General features: G+C 42.5%; 1 protein-coding gene across 10 annotated transcripts in view; it reads left to right on the top strand.

The window, feature by feature from the left end:
• SCN8A (sodium voltage-gated channel alpha subunit 8) overlaps positions 1 to 23,529 on the top strand; it is a 179,391-nt gene that overhangs the window by 62,620 nt on the left and 93,242 nt on the right. For 9 of the 10 annotated variants that reach the window (XR_014794460.1, XR_014794461.1, XM_084877342.1 and 6 more), the window contains exons 3-5: positions 18,925 to 19,044; positions 21,516 to 21,604; positions 22,232 to 22,360. Coding sequence is in view for 8 of the 10 variants with exons in the window: in XM_084877342.1 (XP_084733468.1) it covers positions 18,925 to 19,044; positions 21,516 to 21,604; positions 22,232 to 22,360 (338 nt within the window). In the remaining 2 variants the exon portion in view is untranslated. Of the gene's footprint in view, positions 1 to 18,924; positions 19,045 to 21,515; positions 21,605 to 22,231; positions 22,361 to 23,529 lie in introns of those variants that run through there. The other variant, XM_084877341.1, reaches the window with a different exon arrangement.

The raw sequence follows: 23,529 nt of genomic DNA, 5'->3' as shown, positions 1-23,529 counted from the left end.
AAAAAGTATTCTTATTGATTTTAGAAAAAGAAAGGGAGAGGGATAGAGAGATAGAAACATCGATGAGAGCAAAACATTGATCGGCTGCCTCCTGCATTCCCCCTTCTGGGGATCAAGCCAGAAACCCTGACCAGAATTGAACCGTGACCTCATGGTTCACAGGCCGACACCCAACCACAGAGCCATATGGGCCAGGCTCACTTTACCCTTTAACACTACCCATTCGTCTGGGTCCAGACCGGAGGCCTCTTCTTCTTACAGCCCAACTTGACTCTCTTCCACCGGAACTGATTTCTCTTCCTCTGAGTTTCTGTAACACAGCAAGGTCTTCAGCCCTGTCTTTGGCAGGGTTTCAGGTTTAACTCAGGCTAGGTGTGGCAAGGCACCTTGTTCCCAACAATGCTTACATTTTTCTCCTTACATCACTAATATTAGAGTCATCTGCTTCCCACATGAAGAAATCCAGTGATGGGGGGAGAGGTGGAGATAGGGTGTGTGTCCCGTGAGCTTCTGGCAGAAAATCCTTGCAGAATCTTTTTTTTCTCATACTTTTAACAGGTGTGCAGAGCAGACACAGCTGTTAAAGGAGAGTTTACATTCACCAGGTGTGATCTGAAGTGTTGCTAATGAGGTGTTGCATTGTCTACTTTCACACGATAAACCTAGATGTTGCTTTCTCTTTTTAATAAAAACTACATATTTTAAAACTTTGTTTTATTTTGTTAAGTTTTTTTTTTTTCAACAATATAAGAAAATAAAATTGTGTTTTCCTTATTTTATTCACCAAATCAAATTGAGGCAAATATTTGTGAGCTCATGGAAGGTAGGTCATTCTCAGGGTGATGGATTAGTGATGTTCATGTTTGGGCTTCTTTTCCACCCTCCCAGTAGCATTATCTAGAGGGAAAGGAATTTAATTAAACCTTCCTAAGTCAGAATCCTCTTTTATAGCCTTAGCAAATTAGACCCAAGAGTTGTGAAGTCTTGTTTCTGATCCATTAGATGTGGATCTAATTCTAGGTGATCTTGGGCTTGTCACTTAACTATTCAGAGTCTCAGTTTCCCCAATGTAGAAAATAAAGATTATGGTAATAGCTAATATTGCACTTATAGGGTGTTGTGAAGATAATTTCTTGACTACCCTATCTAAAATGATACAGCCTAGCCCTAGCTGTTGGATAGAGCATCAGTCTGCATACTGAAGGGTCCCAGGTTCAATTCCAGTCAAGGGCACATGCCTGGTTTGCAGGCTCAATCCCCAGTGGGGGCATGTAGGATACAGCCCATCTACGATTCTCTCTCATCATTGATGTTTCTGTCTCTCTCTCCTTCTCCCTTCCTCTCTGAAATCAATATATATATATATATATATATATATATATATATATACACACACACACACACACACACACACACACACACACAATATATATAAAGACTAAGTGACCAAAAGACTGGTTGCTATGATGTACACTGACCACTGGGGGCAGACGCTCAACACAGGAGCTGCCCCCTGATGGTGAGTGCGCTCCCACAGGGGGAGTGCGGCTCAGGTGATACAGGGGCCAGAAGCCAGGCTCCCGCCTCTCCCGCCTCTGCGGCAGTGCTATAGAGCAGAGCAGCGGGGCGGGATGAGCGGGAGTGATGCAGCTCCTGGCTTGGGCTCAGGCTCCTCTTTGGCCACCTGAGCTTCACACACTACTACATTCCTCAGGATATGTCGAACTGCCGGTTTCAGCCAGGCCAGGGATCGGGCCGAAACCGGCAGTCCGACATTCCCCAAGAGGTCCTGGATTGTGAGAGAGCGCTGGCCAGGCTGAGGGACCCCACTAGTGCATGAATCTGTGCACTGGGCTTCTAAAAAAAAAAAAATTATATATATATATATATATATATATATATATATATATATATATATATATATATTTATATTGTGTGTGTGTGTGTATATATATTTTATTTTATTATTATTTTTTTTAATGGAACAGCCTATTGCCCAGACACCACTTCAGCAACACTCCAGCACAAAGAACAATATGAACAAAGGCTCAGATACTGGGACATAGGATAATTAAGAAAAAGCTGAGTTGCATGATTTGACTGGAATGTGGGGAAACGAGAGAGGAGCAATGGGAGACAAGGCTGTGAAGGGAGAGCTGGAGCCACACCACAGAGGACTTACCGTGTTAGACTAAGAAGTTTGGTGATCACTTGATAAGCAGTTAGGATCTGCTGAAGGATTCTGAATGGGAGTGAGGACATGAACAAAGCTGTGTTTTAGGGAGGTGGGCATGGCAGGGTATGTAGGATGGACCGGGCAGAAAGAGAACTGGGGCAGAGAGACCGAGCGTGGAGTAACGAGGGTCTGAACTATATTGATGGAAGTGGAAAGCAAGGGGAATGGGTACAGTCAAGTATTTTGCTATTATGGAGGACGAAGGAGCATTGAGCATTCAGTCATTCATTTGATAAATTGTTACTGAGCATCTTCTGTATGCCCAGCCTCTGTTCCATGCCCTTCAGAACAAAACGGACAAGTTCTGTACATTTTTGGAACTTAATTTTTACTGGGAGACACGTGAAGAAGTAGCATCGTTACAAATAATGATAAGTGCGTTAGGGTTTAGTTTGTGGTGCTCTGACTTGGTACAGAGATTAAGCTTGGAGAATCCAGAATAATCAAAGGCGACATGATTACTCAGACATTAATGTATTAACTAGGCTTTAAGCTGGTACTAAATGATAAGCTTTAAAAGGGACCTGTAATGCAGAGATTCTGAGTTGTTGAAAAGCCAGTATTATCACTCTGTGGAGAGGTTGTCCATCTTGGATTTTTAGTTCAATACATTTCTGCATCAGTGTGAGCTATAGGGAAGGGTTCCTGCAGATAAACCTATAATTTTCTCCAGAACAAAAACAAACTCCTGGCTTTCTTGTCTTTGTATAAGTACTAAGTTGTGATTCCAAAGTTCTGAGCCACAGTGTATGAGTCAACTGTTGCTTGAATTCTAGGATGTGTGTTATTAGCTAATCACCTCAGTCCAAACATTCCACTGATTGGTAATTTTAGGAATTAGTGTATGATGGCTTCTCCAGGGTGTGAGTTATGAAATCTTACTCTGAAAACTGACCTGTTCAATGGGTTTTTTTTTTAATAACTAGAGGCCTACTGCACAAAATTCATGCATGGAGAGGTCTGCACCCTCTCCAATCTGGGACCCCTCGAGGGATATCCAACTGCCTGCTTAGGCCCGATCCAGGTGGTACTCTGACTTGTTACAAAATAGTCACAGCATAAGGAATATAGGCAATAATATCATAATAACTGTGTATGATACCAAGTGGGTACTGGAAATATGGGGATGTCCGACTGCCAGTTTAGGCCTGATCCCTGTGGATATCCCTTTCGCAATCTGGGACCGCTGGCTTCTACCCACTCACCTGTCTGCCTGCCTGATCACTCCTAACTGCCTCTGCCTGATCACCCCTAACATCTCTGCCTGCTGGCCTGATCTGACCCAGTCTCTGTCTGTCTTTGTGTTTTGTTTTTTAATTTTAAAAATATATTTTATTGATTTTTTACAGAGAGGAAGGGAGAGGGAAAGAGAGTTAGAAACATCGATGAGAGAGAGACATCGACCAGCTGCCTCCTGCACACTCCCTACTGGGGATGTGCCCGCAACCAAGGTACATGCCCTTGACTGGAATTGAAACTGGGACCCAAGAGTCTGCAGGCTGATGCTGTATCCACTGAGCCAAACCTGTTAGGGCTCTCTGTTTTTTCTCAGCAGTCCTCCAGGCCTCCCTGCCTCCCTGTCTCCCTCTTACTCTTTCTGGGCTGGGAAGGTAATGGGGCCAATGGGGGCCAGTCCACCCTCTGCCCAACCTCCCTTCCATCCAAGCCACTTCAGGCCAGTCTGTTTTGTTTCCTCGTTCCGAGAGAGGCTGTAAGAGCTATCTAGGTGGGAAAGAAGGGGAGAAAAGGCTGTGAGCGGGTGGGTGCTGTGTACTCGCCGCTCCCATCCCCGTCTTCGCTGCCACAAGTCCCTACCCACCAGAGCCTTCTGCGCACGCAGCCTGGGCCTTAGGTCAAGCCTCCGGTCGCTGTGACAGACCCAGAGTTTTTATATATTAGGAGTAACCGTATTTTAAAGTTCATTTTTAGTCAAGGAGAGTAAGACTCTATTTCATTGTACAAAGGGATGCTTATCTTACTAGTTGTTTCCAAATTCACATTAGTTTTAAAACTCTTCACATGTAATCCTGTTTGACACATGTAACATTAGGATTGCCCCCTTATATGACAGTTTCTGCCAACTCTGATTCTAGCAGAATTTTTGATACAAGCTCTGAAGAGGCACTCCTCTTCCTGACACTTTGCTGAAGTAACAAAGTATGGTCTATTGAAGTAGGTTGGAATAAAAGATTCCTTCCGTTTCAGAGAACAAGGTATCCCGTCTGCTGTCAAGGTCAGTCCCTGTGCCTTTGACCTCAGTCTCTGGAACTTCACTCTCTCAGGTGTCCCCGCCCCTCTCTCTCCTGCACTTTCATTCTTTCCCTCTCGTTTGTTGCTCCCCCTCGGCTTGCAAACAAACGCAAAAATCTCTCCTGTCCTACTGAGCCCTCTCTGGACCTCAGACCCCGCACTCACCTAATCTCTTTTCATTTCACTGAAACTTCCAAAGAGCAGCCCTTTCTCACCGTCACCACCCGCACATCTCCCTCCCAGCCCTCCGCCCCTGCAGCCCGGCTCCCCACCGTTCCTCTCTCCTGGCATCCCCAGGGTAAGATCCTCTGTGATGTCACGTTGCCAAACCTAACACGTTTTTTCAGTTCTTACCTCACTGGACCTCTGTGTTTGAGAGCACTGTTTACTGTATGATTCTTGCAGCCCTTTGCTTCCTTGGCCTACAACTCCTTATGTCTCGGGCTATTCCTTCTCTTTCTCTTTCATTTTCTCCACCTTTCTTTTAAATGTTACTATTCCCTGGGGTTCATTCCTTGGCCTCTTCCTCTCATTTGGCACACTCTCCCCAGGTGATCTCACCCATTCTCTCAATACTCTTGTCTCTGTATCTTTAGCCTAGGACACTCCTTAAGTATTCAGCACACTGCCAGGCATCTCTGTCCAGATTTCCCGCAGGTAACTCGCTGTGTTCAAATCAGAATTCGTTTCCTCACACCCACTTATCTTCTTTCATCTGCTGTTTTAGTTGATACCACCCAAATTCTAGGTATCATTATTGACATCCCAACTTATGCAGTCCTTGAGGATCACTAATATTAGGGATCTCTCAGTAGAATGTTGCACATTTTTACAAGAAAAAAACTATGGCTCAAAAATGTTCATTTGCTCGTTCAAATTCCCTCAGCTAGTGTGGTAGAGCCAGGTCTCAGTTCCAGGGATGTGTGAATTTAACGCTCATGAGCTTTCCACACACCATGTTGTTTTTATTAGAGTATATTTCAGAATTATTTTTTGTGTTCTATCATTTTTGGATAATTTTCATCAATTTGCACAGCCTCAATATGAGTTAGCATGGTTTTTCTTTTCTTTTTTAATATATTTTTTTATTGGTTTTACACAGAGAGGAATTGAGAGGGATAGAGAGTTAGAAACGTCGATGAGAGAGAAACATAGACCAGCTGCCTCCTGCACCCCCCACCCCGCCCCCACTGGGGATGTGCCCGCAACCAATGTACATGCCCTTGACCGGAATCGAACCTGGGACCCCTCAGTCTGCAGGCTGACGCTCTATCCACTGAGCCAAACCGGTTTCGGCTTCTTTTTCTTTTAGTTTGTTTGTTTCATACCATATCTTTAGCATGTTATCGAAGACACAGAAAAGACTAGAAGACTTTTTTAATTAAAATTAATGAGTTTTTATTATGGAAAGAGTTGAGTATTTTTACATTCATTTGATAATTTGATAAAGGATAGAAAAGGTGATAACATAGTTTTAATTATATACATAGCAGAAAGTTGCATGTAGTTATAAGTAAGTTGATTTTAGCTGTATAATTTTCTCATGTCCAGAAATTCATTCATACATTCCACAAACATATCTGAATTGTCTACCTTGGGCCAGATGGGCATCATATTACATACTCTGCTTGCTAAGCTGAGAAAGTCACAGTAGTTAGAAGATATATCATTGTCTTGACAGACCTCAGGGTTCAGTGAGAGATACTGATATGTAAACAAAAACGACAATACTATATAAACCGCTCTAAAAGAAGTAAGTTCAACATGTTGTGGGGACATAGGAAGGAAGGATAATTCTGTTTGAGAGAGCTGATTGGGGCATCTTCAGAGTGGAGGTGATATTTGAGCTGGACCTTAAAGTATTAAAGTCTGGTAAAAAAAAAATTTTTTTTCACTTGTTGAAGAGAACCAAGAGTAGTTCAGGTATAAACAACAGTACATGCAAAGGCAGAAAAGCATGAGAAGTTGAATCATTCAAATAGTGAATTCAGTTGTGACTGGAACATGGGGTATGGTTTGGTTAAGACAGGAGATGAAGCTAGAGAGGCAGGTTGGATCCCACTTTGTGCATACTAAGAAGATTTTATTTCCTCCCACTTCAGAGTTCTTGGGCCCGAAATAACCTTTGGGGCCCATTTTGAGCCAGTGCAGTTACACAGGTATATCCCAGTGACTCTGGAGTCTTAGTCTAGCCCAGTGGTCAGCAAACTCATTAATCAACAGAGCCAAATATCAACAGTACAACGATTGAAATTTTTTTTGAGAGCCAAATTTTTAAACATAAACTTCTTCTAATGCCACTTCTTCAAAATAGACTTGCCCAGGCCGTGGTATTTTGTGGAAGAGCCACACTCAAGGGGCCAAAGAGCCGCATGTGACTCGCGAGCCGCAGTTTGCCGACCACGGGTCTAGCCTATGCTCAGGTGTCCTGCTGGCTTATGTGGACTGTGTGAATACTACCTGATGTGACCGTTAGGCCTCAGACTGTCCTAAAGGGTGCCCCGCATTTGGAGCCAAGGGTCAGGAGGAGGGGAGGAGTGGCAGAGTCTGTGATAACAGTGGCACCATCATAATCACAGCATTTATTGGATGCTTAGTCTGTGCTAGGCCCTGTATTAAAGAATTTCTGTGAATCTTCACTTACTCATCATAGCATCCTGTTAAAGTAGATACTTTCAGTCATTCTCCCTACTTTATCAATGAGATATCTGAACTATAACCAACGTAAGTTGCCTGAAGTCATAATAGCTAATAAGTAACAAAGCTTGGGTCTTGAATCCAGGGCTTGTGGCCGCAAAGCCTCTAAACCACTCTGCTCTGCTGCTTTGACCAAGAGAGGAGAAGGAGAATAGAGTCTAGGACAGTGTTTCCCAACCTTCTCTCATGATGAGAATCACCTGGTGGAGTTGTTAAAACACAGATTCCTGAATCCCAACTAAGAAGTGCTAAACTAGAATTTTTGAGAACATATAGGTAAAATTGCATACCTAACTTAGTGCTCTGTATATAACATCTGTCTTAGAGCACTAGTTAAGTATACAATTTTACTTATATGTTCCCAAAAATTCTAGTTTAGCACTTCTTAGTTGGGATTCAGGAATCTGTGTTTTAACAACTCCAACAGGTGATTCTCATCATGAGAGAAGTTTGGGAAACACTGGTCTAGGATATGAATACAGTGAATCGAGAGGCCGATAGGCTTTATGTAATAAACCTGTATTTTGCTCTACCTTAGAGCAGCTGCAGTCCGTGCACCCTAAGAGGGCAAACGGGAAGAAGCTCAAAGGCAGACACATACTGAAGGACAGAGAGGGAGAGGGGGAGCTCAGAGGTGCCCTGCCTGGGAGCAGCAGCCTGCTGGCTCAGCCCTGAAGCAGGGGCATGGTGCGGCTGTTCTGCCAGGTGTGGCTTCCTTGAGCCGGATGTGGGCAGGAAGGGTGTCAGCTGCTCCAAATGTGGGTTGGAGGGCACGGGGTTACAAGGTCAAACCAAATCAGACACTGTATGCAGAAGCACCTGGAAAACTAAAGCTGTAGACAGATGTGATATCGCGTTATCTTCACCAAGCTTAAATCGGAGAAAAAGACGGTAAAGAGCTGTGTGAGCTCTGAGGCATATGCTAAAGGAAGGAAGTAAAAGGCTCCTTGATTGACCTGCCGATTGGATCACATGACCTGGTGTGGTGAACAGAGTTCAGGGCTGGACGCCAGGTCACCTGGACCCCGGTAACGCTCCTGCCCCTGCTCGCCAGCTCTGTGCCCTTAGCTCGGGCAGAGCATTCTGTACTTGCTTTCTTATAAAGTGAGGAGGCTAGATTTGATAAATACTTTTGAAGCTTTTTAAAATGGCAGTAAGGTCTGATCATGAAAAGCGTAGGCCCTGGAGTTACATTATCTTGGAGCAGTTCTGAGTTTCGCCACTTAAAAACTTTGTAGTCTTAGGCAAGTTATTTAACCTTCCTGCCTCAATGTCATCATCTATAAAACAGCACTTACCTCAGGGAGTAGCCGTTGTGAGATAGTTGTTGCATAACGCATCTGAGGAGGGCGTCTGCCGCAGAGGAAACGTTTAATACGTGTTAAATGTCATTATTTCTCCAAATAGACGGAAAGGATTAAAACACAAATCCTCAGTATAGTGGAATGGAGACTTGGAAGATGAGGATTCCACATTTTCATGGAGTTCAAACAAGTATAACGGGGGGAGGGAGGGTTTGCCTGCGTCCACATGTCCTGCGTCCGCTCAGTGTTTCGGAGGCCGGCTGGGCACCAGGACACAGTGCTCTGGACATTTAGGCCAGTTGTGCCTTTGGTGGAGCCATTCCTGGGACAATTGCTGTGATTTCTCTTGAGGGACCCACTAAGCAGATTTGCATTAAGAAAGGTATCGGGGCTCTTTCCAACATGGTGCAGTCATTTTTGACAGTACAGGTCATTTATTTCTGAGCAGTTTCCCAGTGTGAGTCAGAGTCCATTTAGATTCAGGATTACGTTATCCCTCATTAAAACAGGGAAAATGGGAAAGGACGTTTATTTGTCTCCTGCTGCACTGGCTGTATAGATAGGTACTCAGAAGTGAATACCAGATATCTGTTGATTAGTGGACAACTGGCTACTGCTCTTCTCCCCACTGTAGCTGTCCTTCCGATCAGCTGTATTTACGCCATCGTTGGGCAGAAGAGTACTGCTCTGTGCCTGCACACTCAAACCAATAGGCGGCAAGGGTGTTCCCCTTGCAAAAGGCACCAGAATTAAGAATTTATAACTTAAGAATTTATAGTTAGGCAGAAAAGGGCTCACAACTATTGTTAAGTCACACTGGCCAGTTGCCTGGTTCAAAAGAGGCACATAGGTGTAAGGGCATAAGGTATATGTATTAGGTTTAGGCAGGCAAGAATGTAAGGCTAGAGAAGCCAGTTACAAATTAGAGGGTTAGGCAGTTCTAGAGGTTAAACCGTTAAGATCTAGGCTGCAAACTCTGGGAGACAGTTGTAAGTTAGTGTCCGTCAGTGACGGCTATGGTAAGATAAATTCAAAAGATATTGGCTCCCAGCTGCCCTGTGGGAGATTAGCTAAATCTCTCAGCCTCTAGGTCTGGCTATGGCCGGAAGGTCATTGATACCTGCAGGTTATCTTTGCCTTGATTGAGACGATAACCTCTCTCGGGAGAGGGAGAACTTGTTTGAGTGGAGAGCCACCGCGAACCAGGGGCTGGATAAGAAACACTTCTCTAAGAAGCTTCCTGTTCTGTGGCATATTCCACTCCTGCATTGAACACTCTTTTCCTATTTACCTACCCTTTGTTGTTTTAATTTATACGTTTTGTATGGTTAAAAACACGAATCCCATCCTGGGTGAGATGCTCCTAGGTGGGCTGCGCTGCAGGACGGTGGTGACTTTGAATGTCATCGCATTGCATGTGCAGTGTGCCGGGATTTGGTGTGTATGCGGATGTGCTTGTCCTCCCTCCTGTGGACCCCAAAGAGGACACATTGTAGCCTGAGTTACCAGCGGCAGTGCTCCTCTGTGTGTGCTCCGAGGCCCCTATTGCTCATTAGAAATGAAAAGCCTGTGCTTTTCAAAAGGCTCGTTCTATGCCAGCGTGACACATTAATTAATACTCCGGGCCATCACTCGTTAAGAGCCGCGCCACTGCTCTTAATGGGCCTTGTGCTCAGGCACATTCAGTGGCCGTTGTGATAAACGGGTATTTCCCCTGGGGCAGTAAACCACAATCCAATTTCAGTTTCCCTTTTAACTCATTGACTTCACCAAGATCTAATTTAAGACAGATTCGGTAAAATATTGTTGGGCTTCATGGGCACCAAGTGATGATTGCTGAAGAAGTATTCTGTAAGAATCCAAAGCGCCGAAACCGGTTTGGCTCAGTGGATAGAGCGTCAGATTGCGGACTCAAGAGTCCAGGTTCGATTCCGGTCAAGGGCATGTATGTACCTTGATTGCTGGCACATCCCCAGTGGGGGATGTGCAAGAAGCAGCTGATCGATGTCTCTCTCTCTCATCTCATGTTTCTAACTCTCTATCCCTCTCTGTAAAAAAATCAATAAAATATATATATTTTTTAATCAATTTTAAAAAATCCAAAGCTTGCCGCCCTTCCCAGCTCCTCCCAGGCCGAAAGGAACGGACTTCCTTTACTGGATTCTCACCAGCGCTTCACGATGATTGCTGAGCGTTAATGAGCTATGTATATGGCTTAAAAATTCTCCCATGTTTTATTTTTAAAAAGCCCATCACCAATCATCCCTATTCATTCCCTCCACCATGTTCACGGTTCTGTGGAGATAAAAATAGGGGAAATAGGGCAGGAAGAAGCAATGTAGGGCGCAGTTCTGCCATGGGCCTGCCCCATGCTGCCCCTGCCCACGGTAAGTGAAGTTGTCAGGATAGTATTGAGCACGGATGACCATGGACATGGCAGGGAGCAAAACAACCAATTCAGGAGAGTTCTCCCCTGATGTACTGGGAAAGAATAAGTAATAACAGGCTTTCTCCTCAAAAGTATGGCTTGCTGCTTTGCGGCACTTAGTCTGGGATGCTTCTGTGTATTTTCTAAATCATAGATGTCAGAGCTGGAAAAGACCTGGGCACACCCAACAAGCAGCCCTCTCTCTCCTTTTATCAGTGAGGAAGATGAGATCCAGAGAGAGGCAGTGGCTCACGCAGGCCGTACAGCTAGGTAGAGGCAGGTGAAGGAGAGTCCACGTGTTTTAGGACAACGTGACCTGAGAGGTGAGCTGGGGGTTCCCAAATCCTGGTGAGCATAGATTTCTCTGCAGCCTATTTAATCAGAACCTCTGGAGTGGGACTTGTGAATCTGCATTTTTAAAAATTGATTTTAGGAAGAAGAGAGAGAGAGAAACACTGATGTGAGAGAGATACGTGTATCAGTTGCCTCCCGTACCCATCTGGACCATGAATTGAACTCATAGCCTAGGTATGTGCCCTGACTGGAAATCGAACCCATGACCTTCTGATGCATGGGATGATGTTCCAACCAACTGAGCCACCATGACTAGGGCATGAATCTGCATTTTTTTTTAAAAAGGCTACTCAGATCATTCTTAATGCAGCTAGTCTGACCTAGGTCAGGAACCAGTGTTAGAGTATACCAAGGATCAGCCAACTCTGACCCATGGGCCAGATCAGCTCTGCCCTTTGCTTTTGTATGGCTCATGAGCTAAGAAGATTTTTGCATTTTTATTTTATTTTTAAAATATATTTTTATTGGTTTCAAAGAGGAAAGGAGAGGGAGAGAAGAGATAAAAACATCAGTGAGGAGAGAATCATTGATTGGCTGCCTCCTGCGCTGGGGATCGAGTCTGCAACCTGGGCATGTACCCTTGACTAGAATCAAACCTGCGACCCTTCAGTCTGCAGGCTGATGCTCTGTCCACTGAGCCAAACCAGCTGGAGGTGGGGGTGGGTGGGGAGGGAGTGTTTCATTTTTAAATGGTTGGGGAAAATTCAGAAGAATGATATTTTCTGATGTGTGAAAAGTATATGAAATTAAAATTTTCTTGTCCATTTCTTGTTTTACTGAACACAGCCACTCTTATTTGTTTACATGTTACCTGTGGCTACTTTTGCACTACAGTGGCAAGGTGGAGTTGTTGTAACAGAGCCTATCATATTTATATGGCCTACAGAGCCTAGAATATTTACTCTCTGACCCTTTACAAAAAAAAAATTTGCTGATCCCTGATTTATACTGTCCTGTCTCTCATACAAGCTCAGCAAGCACCAGAATTAAGAAGGGAGATTTCTAAGCTTTGAGTACTTGGTGTTGGTCCAAATAGCATCTTGCTTTATACAAAAAATTCAGTTATGAAAAATTAGATATAAATAAGTATATGCAAATCTAATTATTTTAACAATGATATATGTTTTATTGTAATGCAACTTGCTACTTTATGTATAGAGGATTTACCTTTATTTCAGGAGGTGTAGTACTAGTCTATCTGAACAGAAAGAGATCTGTTTTTATACTTGTCAGAGATACTAGATGTAAATAATTGGAAAGGAATGATGACAAACTATTTTTATTCTATGTGCAGTATTGAATACCCAAATTAATTATGAAGTTTCTACTTTCCACATAAAATGTCCTTAACAAAACCATAGTTTAATAATTCACTGAACATAACCTAGTTTCCCTCAGGATCTCCGGTCTCCTTCTTACCAACGCATCTCTGTACTGATTCAGCATCCTTGCTGCCTCCTACCTGTTTTTTTTCTTCAAGCAAGGTCTAACAATTTTAATTTCCTAGTGCCTTCCTTTTCTTTTTCTTCTCCTTCTCTTTCCTCACCTTGACATACAAGCATTTGTTTATTGACCAGTCCGCACTTATTGGGCACCAGCTCTCTGCCAGGCACTGTGCAGGCCTGGTTCTGTGATAGGAAATACCCTCCCTGGTACCTCTAGGCCTCTCTTTCCATCACGGCCAAACTAAAAGGCAAGAGAAACAGAAAGGGCACAGGTAGATTGCCTTTTAAATCTCGTTGCCTGTCTCCTAAGGCCGGGCGGTGACTTTGCAAAGGTCTGATGGTTTTTGGATCCTGGGACACGGGCCAGTGCTTTCACTGTTGCTCAGGCTTTTATGCCGTGGACCCCAGGGGCTCCCATTTCTCACTCACCAGAGACCCCATCCCCCACACCAGTCTTATCCTCTGCCAGATTGCCACTAAATTGCCTCTCAATCTGGCACGGTAGAAGCTGTAAAGAGGCTCTGAACTTGGCATAATGTACTGCTTTTTGCGGCGTGACCTTTGATAGGTGGTGTCCCTCTCCTGAGCTTTTGTAAAACGCATAGAGGATAATAATCCCTCCTGCACCCATACTTCACAGGAATATTATGGAGAGCTTATTTAAAAAGCTTGCCATTTTCATACAGGGAGTTGCTATAGAAACACAGAGGAGTACAAGTACTTCAGAGAGGGGGTTTCGGGAAAGTCCCGGGCTCCTGGTTCCTTTGGGAAGACAAAGTATGGAAGAGGCAAGAGCGTAGCCCTTGGTTTAACCCAGGGGTCGGCAAACTGCGGCTCGCGAGCCACATGCGGCTCTTTGGCCCCTTGAGTGTTCTAACGCCACTTCTTCAAAATAGACTCGCTCTGGGTGAAAACCGACTTCTGCGCACGGGCCACGAAGTTTCAATCGCCCTGTACATGCGCGCCCACACGTGGTATTTTGTGGAAGAGCCACACTCAAGGGGCCAAAGAGCCACATGTGACTCGCAAGCAGCGGTTTGCCGAACACTGGTTTAGCCTAACCCCATGTCCGTTCTTTCCTCTTGCTTAGAGGGTCACACTGTCCCTGCAGCAGCCCCACCACAGCCAGTGCGATGGGGATGGTACACGGAGCGTACCTAACAAGTCTCAATGCCAGCACTGCTCCTCTGTTGGGGAGAGGATGGCAGGACTCTGCCGGATTAAGAGAGGAATAGAAGGAGAGAGGAAAGGAGTTTGTTTTCAGTCTGCCAGCAAGTGTTTACTGGGCACTCCTGGGCTGAGTGTTGTATTAGAACTGTGGGACGAGAGGTGAGATTGGTTCCTGCCCAGGAAGAGCTTAAAACCTGGTTTCAGGCGTGGAAGGAAGGTAAAGAAACAAAAGCTGGCAGAGTAATGAAAGTCACAAACTCCGAGTACAATGAGTTCAGAAAAGGGAGAGCTCAGAATACTTGGAAATATTTAAAGTATCATTTAAAAAGGGGGAACTCAGCCCGGCCAGAGTGGCTCAATTGTTGCACCGAAAGGTTGCAGGTTCAATTCCCCGGCAGGGCACATACCTGGGCTGCGAGTTTTATTCCCAGTCAGGAAGCATGTGGAAGGCAACGGGTCAACATTTCTCTCTCACATTGATAAGTCTCCCGCCACCTCCCTCTCTCTAAGCATGTCCTCAGGTGATGATTTAAAAAGAAAAAGCAGGACCTCAGTCCAGCCCTTGCCGAGTAGAAATTGAGCCTGCAGCCTTTTGTTGCGTGGGATGATGCTCAACCCACTGAGGCACACCGGCCGGGCAAAATTTACCTTTTTTTAAAAAATATATATTTTATTGATTTTTTTACAGAGAGGAAGGGAGAGGGATAGAGATCTAGAAACATTGATGAGAGAGAAACATCGACCAGCTGCCTCCTGCACACCCCCCACTGGGGATGTGCCCGCAACCAATGTACATGCCCTTGACCGGAATCGAACCCGGGACCCTTCAGTCCTCAGACCGACGCTCTACCACTGAGCCAAACCGGTTTCGGCAAAATTTACCATTCTTAAGTGCACAATTCGCTGGTATTCAATATATCACCATGTTGTACAGCTGTCACCGCTGTTCATTTCCAGAACGTTTTCGTTATCCCAAACAGAAACTCTGTACCCATTAAGCAGTAACTCTCTATTTCCCTTACCCCACATCCCCTAGTAAAGTCTCTTCTACTTCTGTCTCTATGCATTTGCCTATTCCACTTACCTCATATAAATGGAATCATATAGTATTTGTCCTTTTGTGTCTGGTTTATTTCACTTAGCATACATTATAACATATATCAGAACTTCATTCCTTTTAAAGACTGAATCTTATTCTATTATATATACTGCATTTGGTTTTTCCATTTGTCAGTTGCCAGACATTTGGGTTATTTCCACTTTTGAAGTATTCTGAATAACGCTTTTATGAATATTTATGTGTAAGTTTTAATGTGAACACCTGCTTTCAGTTACACCTAGGAGTAGGATTGCTGAGTCATACGTAGCTCTGTGTTTAACTTTTGAGGAAGGAACTGCAAAACTATTTTCCAAAGTGTCTGCATCAGTTTACATTCCTATCAGTAGTTTATAAAGAAGGGTTCTAAGTTCTTCAATCCTTGACAGTACTTGTTAGTTTCCATTTTAAAAACAATTATAATCATCCCAGTCGGTGTGAAATAGTATTTCATTGTCATTTTATTTGCATTTTCTTAATGACTAATTATAGTGACCATTTTTTTCATATGTGTATTTGCTGTGTGTATTTTCTGATTTGTAGAAATGTCTATTCAAATCCTCTGTCCCTTTAAAATCAGATTATTTGTCCTTTTACTGTTGCGTTACAAAAGTTCTTTATTCTGGCTGATACACCATTATTAGATACATAATTTGCAAATATTTTCTCCCATCCTGTGGGGTGTCTTTTCACTTTCTTGATTGTGCCATTTATTGCACAATAGTTTTGAAGTTTGATGAAGTCCAATTTCTCTCTTTCTCTCTTTGTTTTGTTTTTTTTGTTGTTGCTTGTGCTTTTGGTGTCACATCTCGACCACTTGTCTAAACACCTTCTGTTTTCTTCTAGTAGTTTTATAGTTTTAGCTCTTACATTTATTTAGGTCATTGATCCATTTTAGTTAATTTTTGCATAGGGTATGAGGTAGAGGTCCAAATTCATTCTTTTGCATATGGTTACCTAGTTGTCCATTTATTGAAGAGACTATTCTTTCCCCTTTGAATCATCTTGGCATTCCTGTCAAAAATTCAATTGACTGTAGATATAAGGGTTTATTTTTGGACTCTCAATTCTATTCTATTGATCTATATGGCTATCCTTATGTTTGTACTAATCTTGGATACTGTAGCTTTGTAATAAGCTTTGAAATAGGGCAGTATGAGTCCTCAACTTTGTTCATACTTTTCAAGACTGTTTTGACTGTTCCAGTTCCCTTACATTTCTATATGAAATTTTATGATCAGCCTGTTAATTTCTGCCCAAAATGGCAGTTGAGATTTTGATATGAAGTGCATGGAATTTGTAGATCATTTAGGGAAATATTGTCATCTTAATAATAAGTCTTCTAATACATGAGGAAAAGATGTCTTCCCATGCACTTAGGTCTTAATTCCTTTTAATTATGTTTTTCTGTGTCAAATCATACTTCTTTTTGTTATATTTATTCCTGGCTATTATAAATGGAGCTTTCTTAATTTTGGGGTTGTTTATTGCTGATATAAAAATACAACTGATTTTTGTATATTGATCTGGTATCTTAAAACCTTGTTGAACTTTTTTTATGAGCTCTAATAGTTTTGTGTGCACATATTCCTTAGGGTTTTTTGTATATAAGATTGTTCCATCTGAACTAGAAATAGTTTTACTTGCTTAATTGCCTTATCTAGAACATCTATTTTATAATGTTGAATAGAAGTGGAGAAAGTGGGCGTCCTTGTCTCATTCCTGATCAGAGGGAGAAAGCTTTCAGGGTTTTACTATTAAGTATGATGCTGGCTGCGGATTTTTTATAGATGCCCTTTATTAAGTTAAGGAAATTCCCTTCTATTTCTCTTTAGGTGAGTATTATTTATTATGAAAGAGTGTTGTATTTTGTCACATGGTTTTTCTGCATCTATTGAGATGATGATGTGGTTATTGTCTTTTGTTTTATTAATGTTATTATATCACATTGATTGATTTTATAACATCTTTATATTTCTGAGGTAAATTCCACATGGTCATGGTACATAATCCTTATATATGCTGCTGGATTCAGTTTGCTGATATTTTGTTGAGGCTTTTAGCATCTATATTTATAAGGGATATTAGTCTGTACTTTTTATTTCTTGTCATTTCTATCAGTTTTGTATCAAGGTAATACCCTCCCTACAGAATGAATTGGGAAGGATGTCCTTCTCTTCTACTTTTTGGAATAGTTTACAAAGGATTGGTATTATTTTTCTTCCTTAAACATTCGATAGAATTTATCAGTGAAGCCATCTGGTTGGTCCTGGACTTTCCTGTGTGGGAGTTCGTTTTTTTAATGTAAGGTTCAGAAGGGTATTTATAGTATAATCCTATTGGAAAGAGAGAGGGAAGTCTTTTTAAGGCTATAACTAGGTGCTTATATTTATAAAGAAATGTTTTGAAAAGATATACAAGTAGCAAAGGTTATCGTTGAGTAATGAGATGGGAACTTTTAGTCTTCTGTTCTTTTTTAAAAATATGTGCATGTATTGCTTTACATAAAAAGCACTATCTAGAATGTCTAGCATTTGACCATTTGCTCTTTAACTCACACAGTGAAATGCTAGGGGTATGTATTGGCCTGTCTCCTTAAGTGCTCATGGTACAGTAGGTTCCAGCTTCTCTCTTCAGTTTCACAGTCTGTTCTCCCCTTCTCCATTTTATCTTCCATCACACTGAATCACCTGTCAGTTTTCTGAAAACAACCCTCAGTTATATGCTACTGTGCCTTTGTCTATGCTATGCTACTCCTGATCCTTGTCATTCCTTCCCCCTATAGCTGACCCACTAATATCTCCTCATCTGTACTTATCCTTTTAACTATTATTTACCTTCCAAATGTTAGTTACCTTCCTTTGTGACCATGTCTCAGCTCACTCCTCGCCCTGTCATTCCCCCCCCATCCGAGGGGGTAAAGTCTCTTCCTTCTGCTGCTTGTCATACATTAGGCATATTTTTGTTACTGGACTTTGTATTTACCCTGCATCATAATTACTAGTTCACACCTATGTCTTTCCTACAAGTACAGCTTTACTCAGTTTTGTATCCCTGGAGCCTAGACACAATGCTGGGCACAAAATAGATGCTCAAGATCGTTTTTAATTGAATTGAATTAATGATATAAGAAAAGGCATTCTGGGTAGGATGAGCAATGTGAGCAAAGGCCGAAGCCATGAATTTGTAACGTGGACTAGTTTGGCAAGACAGGAAGATTCGTACAGAGAAATGTGGCTGAGAGGTTTTGGCAAGGCTGATAATGGAGGCTCTTAAAAGCCAGATGGAGCAGACTTGGTAGGTAAATATTGGTGAGTGAAGAGCTTTTCTCACTTCCTGCAAGTCTTTTATCCAATCTCTCTTCTCAGTTGGCTTACCCTGACCACCTCCTTTAAAACCACCTCCACATTCACCCTTCTTATCCCAACATTCTCTTTTTTCCATTGCATAACACATTCAGTATAATTTACTCTTTTGTTATGTTTTTTAATTTATTGTTTGTCTTCCCCTTTGGAATATAAGCTTCCCAGCCAAGGTAGCCTTGTTCACTGGTGTTTTCTAAGCACCTAGAATATTGCATGGCACATAGGAGGCACTCAGTGAATCCTAAATTAATGAACTTCAGTATCTTGTTCAGAGATGGCATAGATAGCTTAGGTATATAGTTCAAATGTCTTGCTTCTGAGACATTTGTTCTGTAAAACTGCTAAAATAGTGCCATCTATTTGTAATATTATCTGGGACAGGGCTTAGGGCTTCGGGTTGGGGCGGGGAGCGTGGAAATTAGGGAAAGAGGGGTATTGCCTTAAGGTTCCTTGCCTCAGAAACCAAAATGGGAAGTAAAAATTATAAGTACATTTGAGTTATTTCTTGCTTTAAAAATGTTGTCTTGTGTGGTGATTAATTCCAATGCTTTAATGATTTCTCTTTTTCTTTCTCCACAGACCTTTGTAGTATTAAACAGAGGGAAAACTCTCTTCAGATTTAGTGCCACGCCTGCCTTGTATATTTTAAGTCCTTTTAACCTGATAAGAAGAATAGCTATTAAAATTTTGATACATTCATATCCTTTTCTGAAAATGTGGGGCGAGGGTAGCAATTGCATGGTCTCTGGTATAAATTGGTGAATTGTGACAACTGAGTTATATGTTAAGTATTTTATCAAGTTAAGTATTTTATCCAGTGTCATTGACTGTCCCGCGAATCAGAGGTTTAGAAGGGACCGTCTGCCAAATTCTGAACGGTGAGCTTCTGCAAATTCTTCTCTTCTTAGGATGACACTGGAATGGTGTTGGTATCATTTAAAGCAGGGTGGGGAATGTCCAGCCTGAGGGCCGTGTAAGGCCCTCGAAATCATTTGGCCTGGACCGGCCAAGGCATCAGGGGTGAGTTAATTAAACGTTTGACTTAAATATAGCGGCTAATTTTTAAGCTGATAATTTTGTACAGCCCGTGGATGTGCTATAAAATATCCAAATGACTCTTGGCAGAAGAAGGTCCCCCTGATTTAGGACAAATAGTAGGTAACCTTTTACTAAAGTCTTACTTTTTTTTTTTTAGTAATATTTTATTGATTTTTTTACAGAGAGGAAGGGAGAGAGATAGAGAGCTAAAAACGTCCATGAGAGAGAAACATCGACCAGCTGCCTCTTGTACACCCCCTACTGGGGATGTGCCCACAACCAATGTACATGCCCTTGACTGGAATTGAACCTGGGACCTTTCAGTCCGCAGAATGACGCTCTACCACTGAGCCAAACCGGTTTCGGCTAAAGTCTTGCTTTTTAAAGTGCTCCGACTTTAGTAATTTCACCCTGAAGCAGATTATTCAGGTTTTTAATGTATTAAAGTCCAATAATATTAGAATTACAAATAGTTGAATGAATGCTTTAGAGGCCTGCCTTGGCTATTTTTTAGTTTTTGAACAGTGAGCTTAGAAAGTATCTGAGATAGTTTCTCCAGGTTAAATGGCCTCCCTGGCACAGAGGTTTAGATTTAGATGCAGGATTGATAGGAATCTTTTCTGGTATTTTTACTCCCCTAAAACAGAAACTGCCCATTTACTCATGTGGCCTGACTTGCAACTTGGTAAATTGGTTTGCCAAGTGCTTTCACCACATTTCATTAACTCGCAAGAATTTAGCACCCTGCTTCCGAAATACACCCAGGAAACTGATTTTCAGTGTAAGATTTGCTCCTATGAAATGTCCAGTCTTCCATGAGGCACCTTCGTGATCATTGTGCAAACCGTGGTCAGTGCTGTGAGGGCGAGGAAAACGTGAGCGAGTGTCGCTGGGAAATCACTCCCCACTTCCTCTCCCAGCCGCGAGCCCCCGCTCACCCTCTCCCACAGAAACCTGCCGTCCGGCCTGAACAAGGGGCCTCACAGGCATGTAAGCAGCACGTGGATTATAAGCAACATAGTTCTGAAATCCGAAGGCTTACAAATAAATAAATCACAACACTGGTACGGCTTCCCTTTTTATTATCAGGAGATGGGGAGTGTTTTTTCTCTTCTAACCAGAACATGTTATTTATTATTCCCTGGGGGGGTGGGGGGGGGGGAAATCCAGTTGTAGTGAATAAATTCCAGCTATGCAAAGTATGTTTTCTTTTTAAAACCTCAGTAGTAGAATGAAGATGGTGAAAGCCATTAGCAAGAGAGAGTGAATTAGCAACAAAGGAGATGCGGCTCCTGTGCTTGCTGAAGTGACAGTGTGTGTTTGAGAAACGCATGCTGACCTAACGCAGCTTAATTTGTCTCAGTAGGCAGGAACGGAAAGGGCTGAGAAAGGTAGTGAATGAAGCTGAAACGGCGACCAAGTACTTTACTCTCCATAAGCATCTTCCAGAATGACCAGATGAATTTGCCCCTTTGCCTAGTTCTCAGGCGTATGACGGTGTGGATGCCCCTGAAATCCTTACCCAAAACGGCACAAGGGATTTCCCAAAGTGGACAGATTCAGGACACATTGGCTATTGCCTTGCCCCCCAAGAGTAGTTCAGCTCTTTGGAGGACTAGAGGGGAAGTGAACCCTTAATTACATGTAGATTTTTAAATAATTAGTTATGCAAGGTAGCTAACGATAAATGAGTGCTGAGTAATACAGATTAAATGTAATTTATCTTCTCACCCAGTGACCTTGGAGTCTGGCAGACTGTTTTTGGTTACTGTGCACAAAGGTATTTAGGGGCTTATTCCATACTTGAGGTAAAAGTGCTAAGAGAGGAAATGTTTTATCCAAAAGGAGCGGCATAAGGACAGCCTTTTTGAAAGCGCGTGGACGCTCTGCTGTGTTCATTCGTGACTCTCTGGTCAGGTGTGTATACACCCCGTGGAATTTTGTGGTGACCACCGTTTTCATTACCACCTCGCCTTTTCCTCCGCCTCTGTGCTTTGCCTTCTTTCAGGTCACTGACTGAGGTCTCAACGATACCCAATGTGCAGCGTGTTTCTTCTTTTGAGAGAAAACTAAAGTGGTCAGACTTTGTGTCTTTTCCAATTTTGTGCATTCTCCCTTGACTCTTCTCTACAGTATTTAGCATGATCATTATGTGCACTATTTTGACCAACTGTGTATTCATGACTTTTAGTAACCCTCCCGACTGGTCGAAGAATGTGGAGTAAGTAGCTCGTTTGTTTATTTTACTGCTTGTCTGGTTCATTTTTAGTCACTGAATCTTGCTTTGCCACAGTTTATCCATCAAGGGGGGGAAATAGTTCATTGCCTACTTTTTGTTTCACAGAGAAGGGTGATTTAGGAACTGTCAGTAGTCAACTCTGTAAAGAGAGAGGCTCTGGAAGTTCCAACCCCTCACCTCCAGCGTTTTCTGTGCTAGCTGGTGCCTTTGACTTGTTGCCACATCACCATCTTCTACCCTCCGCTCCCGACAATACTACCTTCTTCTACAATATTATTTTCCCCTTCATTTTGACTTGTTTAAAGTTAAAAATAGCTCTGGGGCTGCCTCCCCTGATTTGAAGTGATCCCATACAGATGGCAGTCCAGAGTTATATATCTGGGATACCTGTCAAGACCCGGTACGGTACAAAATTCCAAAGTTCTTGATCTGTGTGTTTCAGTTCCTTTCTCTTCCTCGCTTCTGTTTTGCTGCCATTGGCTATGTCCTTTTTGTTTTGTCTCTGTTGGTTGAAGCCACACCGAGGCAAGTATATTTATTATCTTAAAAGATTTGTGTGTCCTTTCTGTCTGTTCAGAAGTTGCCTCAAGCTATCCATCTCTTTGACAGGTACACGTTCACAGGGATTTATACATTTGAATCACTAGTTAAAATCATTGCAAGAGGTTTCTGCATAGATGGCTTTACCTTTTTACGGGATCCATGGAACTGGTTAGATTTCAGTGTCATCATGATGGCGTAAGTTCTCTGCTTACTTTTTTGGTGTTCTGGGTGCAATTGTGGGTGGTTGTGTGCCTGGGTGTTTGTCTGAGAGTGTAAGTGTGAGTTTGTGGGCAGAGCTGTATGAGGAATTAAGGGATAACTCTGCAAGGCCAAATGGGTTTATGCTTATGATTCTTTCTTGTGAGGGACTCTGTTCAGGCAGTGACAGCAGGTTTATATGGGAGAAGGTAAGCAGAGGCTTACAGCTGGGAAGGAAAGTAGAAAGTGATTTCCTAATAATGCTCTCTCGGGTTTTCTTTCCCCACATAATACTGACTGAGGATTATTACACATTTAGCATTAGTGTGCCTTGGTGAAGACTTGAAATTTTATAGGTGCAAGTCTTAAACTGAAAATCAGTGTCCTAGGTGTATTTTATCACATTTAATTTCATGAGGCTAGCCAGATGTTATAGACTTCAGGGCACATTTCAGAATCACAACATGAGCCAAGATCTATCCAAACTGGTTGATTCCTAAAGAAATACCAGAACTTCAAACGATTGCTAGAGAACAACGTAGCTCCATTCGGTATGCTCGTGCTCTTAGTGATTTCTGTTGTTATAACAATGAAAACGTACACCTGGGGAACTTGGCTGATGGTAGGAGAGTGACAGCAGACTTTACTTCCAGGCTGGGAAAGTGCTTGAAGGTTTGGTAGAGGGAATAGACTGTTGGATAGATTGTATGTGAGCTCTGCTGTGTGCATGCAGATGTGTACAAGACTGAGTGTACGTCTGGGTCTGAGCATCAGATGGAAAGATGTATTTCCTCTGTAAAATGTGAGTAAACGATATGCATCAAATATTTGTAACTGGAACTTTGACTTTCTAGAACTTTGAATTTCTAGCTTTCCAGCATTATGAAAATGAACACATTTGTGCTCATTTGAAATTTAAGTGTCCTTGCTTGGCACAGAACTGGTGATAAAATGGGCATTTAGTATAATATCTGCTCTGATCTCATGATCTGGATTTTCCTGAGCCCTGCTTTTGTATGTCATAGGCTGAAGCTTCATCTGTAGGCATAACTGCAAAGATATGCAAACAGCTTTTGGATAAGTCATATATACAGACACTTAGGCATTTTTGCCATTGTCAGCTAAAGAGTTATTTTAATGTATATTTAGTTTTGTGGGGCTCCTGC

This window comes from Pipistrellus hanaki (assembly GCF_964339955.1).
Source record: "Pipistrellus hanaki genome assembly, chromosome: 3".
In the NCBI taxonomy this organism is placed as follows: Eukaryota; Metazoa; Chordata; class Mammalia; order Chiroptera; family Vespertilionidae; genus Pipistrellus; species Pipistrellus hanaki.
Note: the sequence above shows the minus strand (reverse complement) of the source record. Positions and strands in the feature narration are given on the sequence as shown.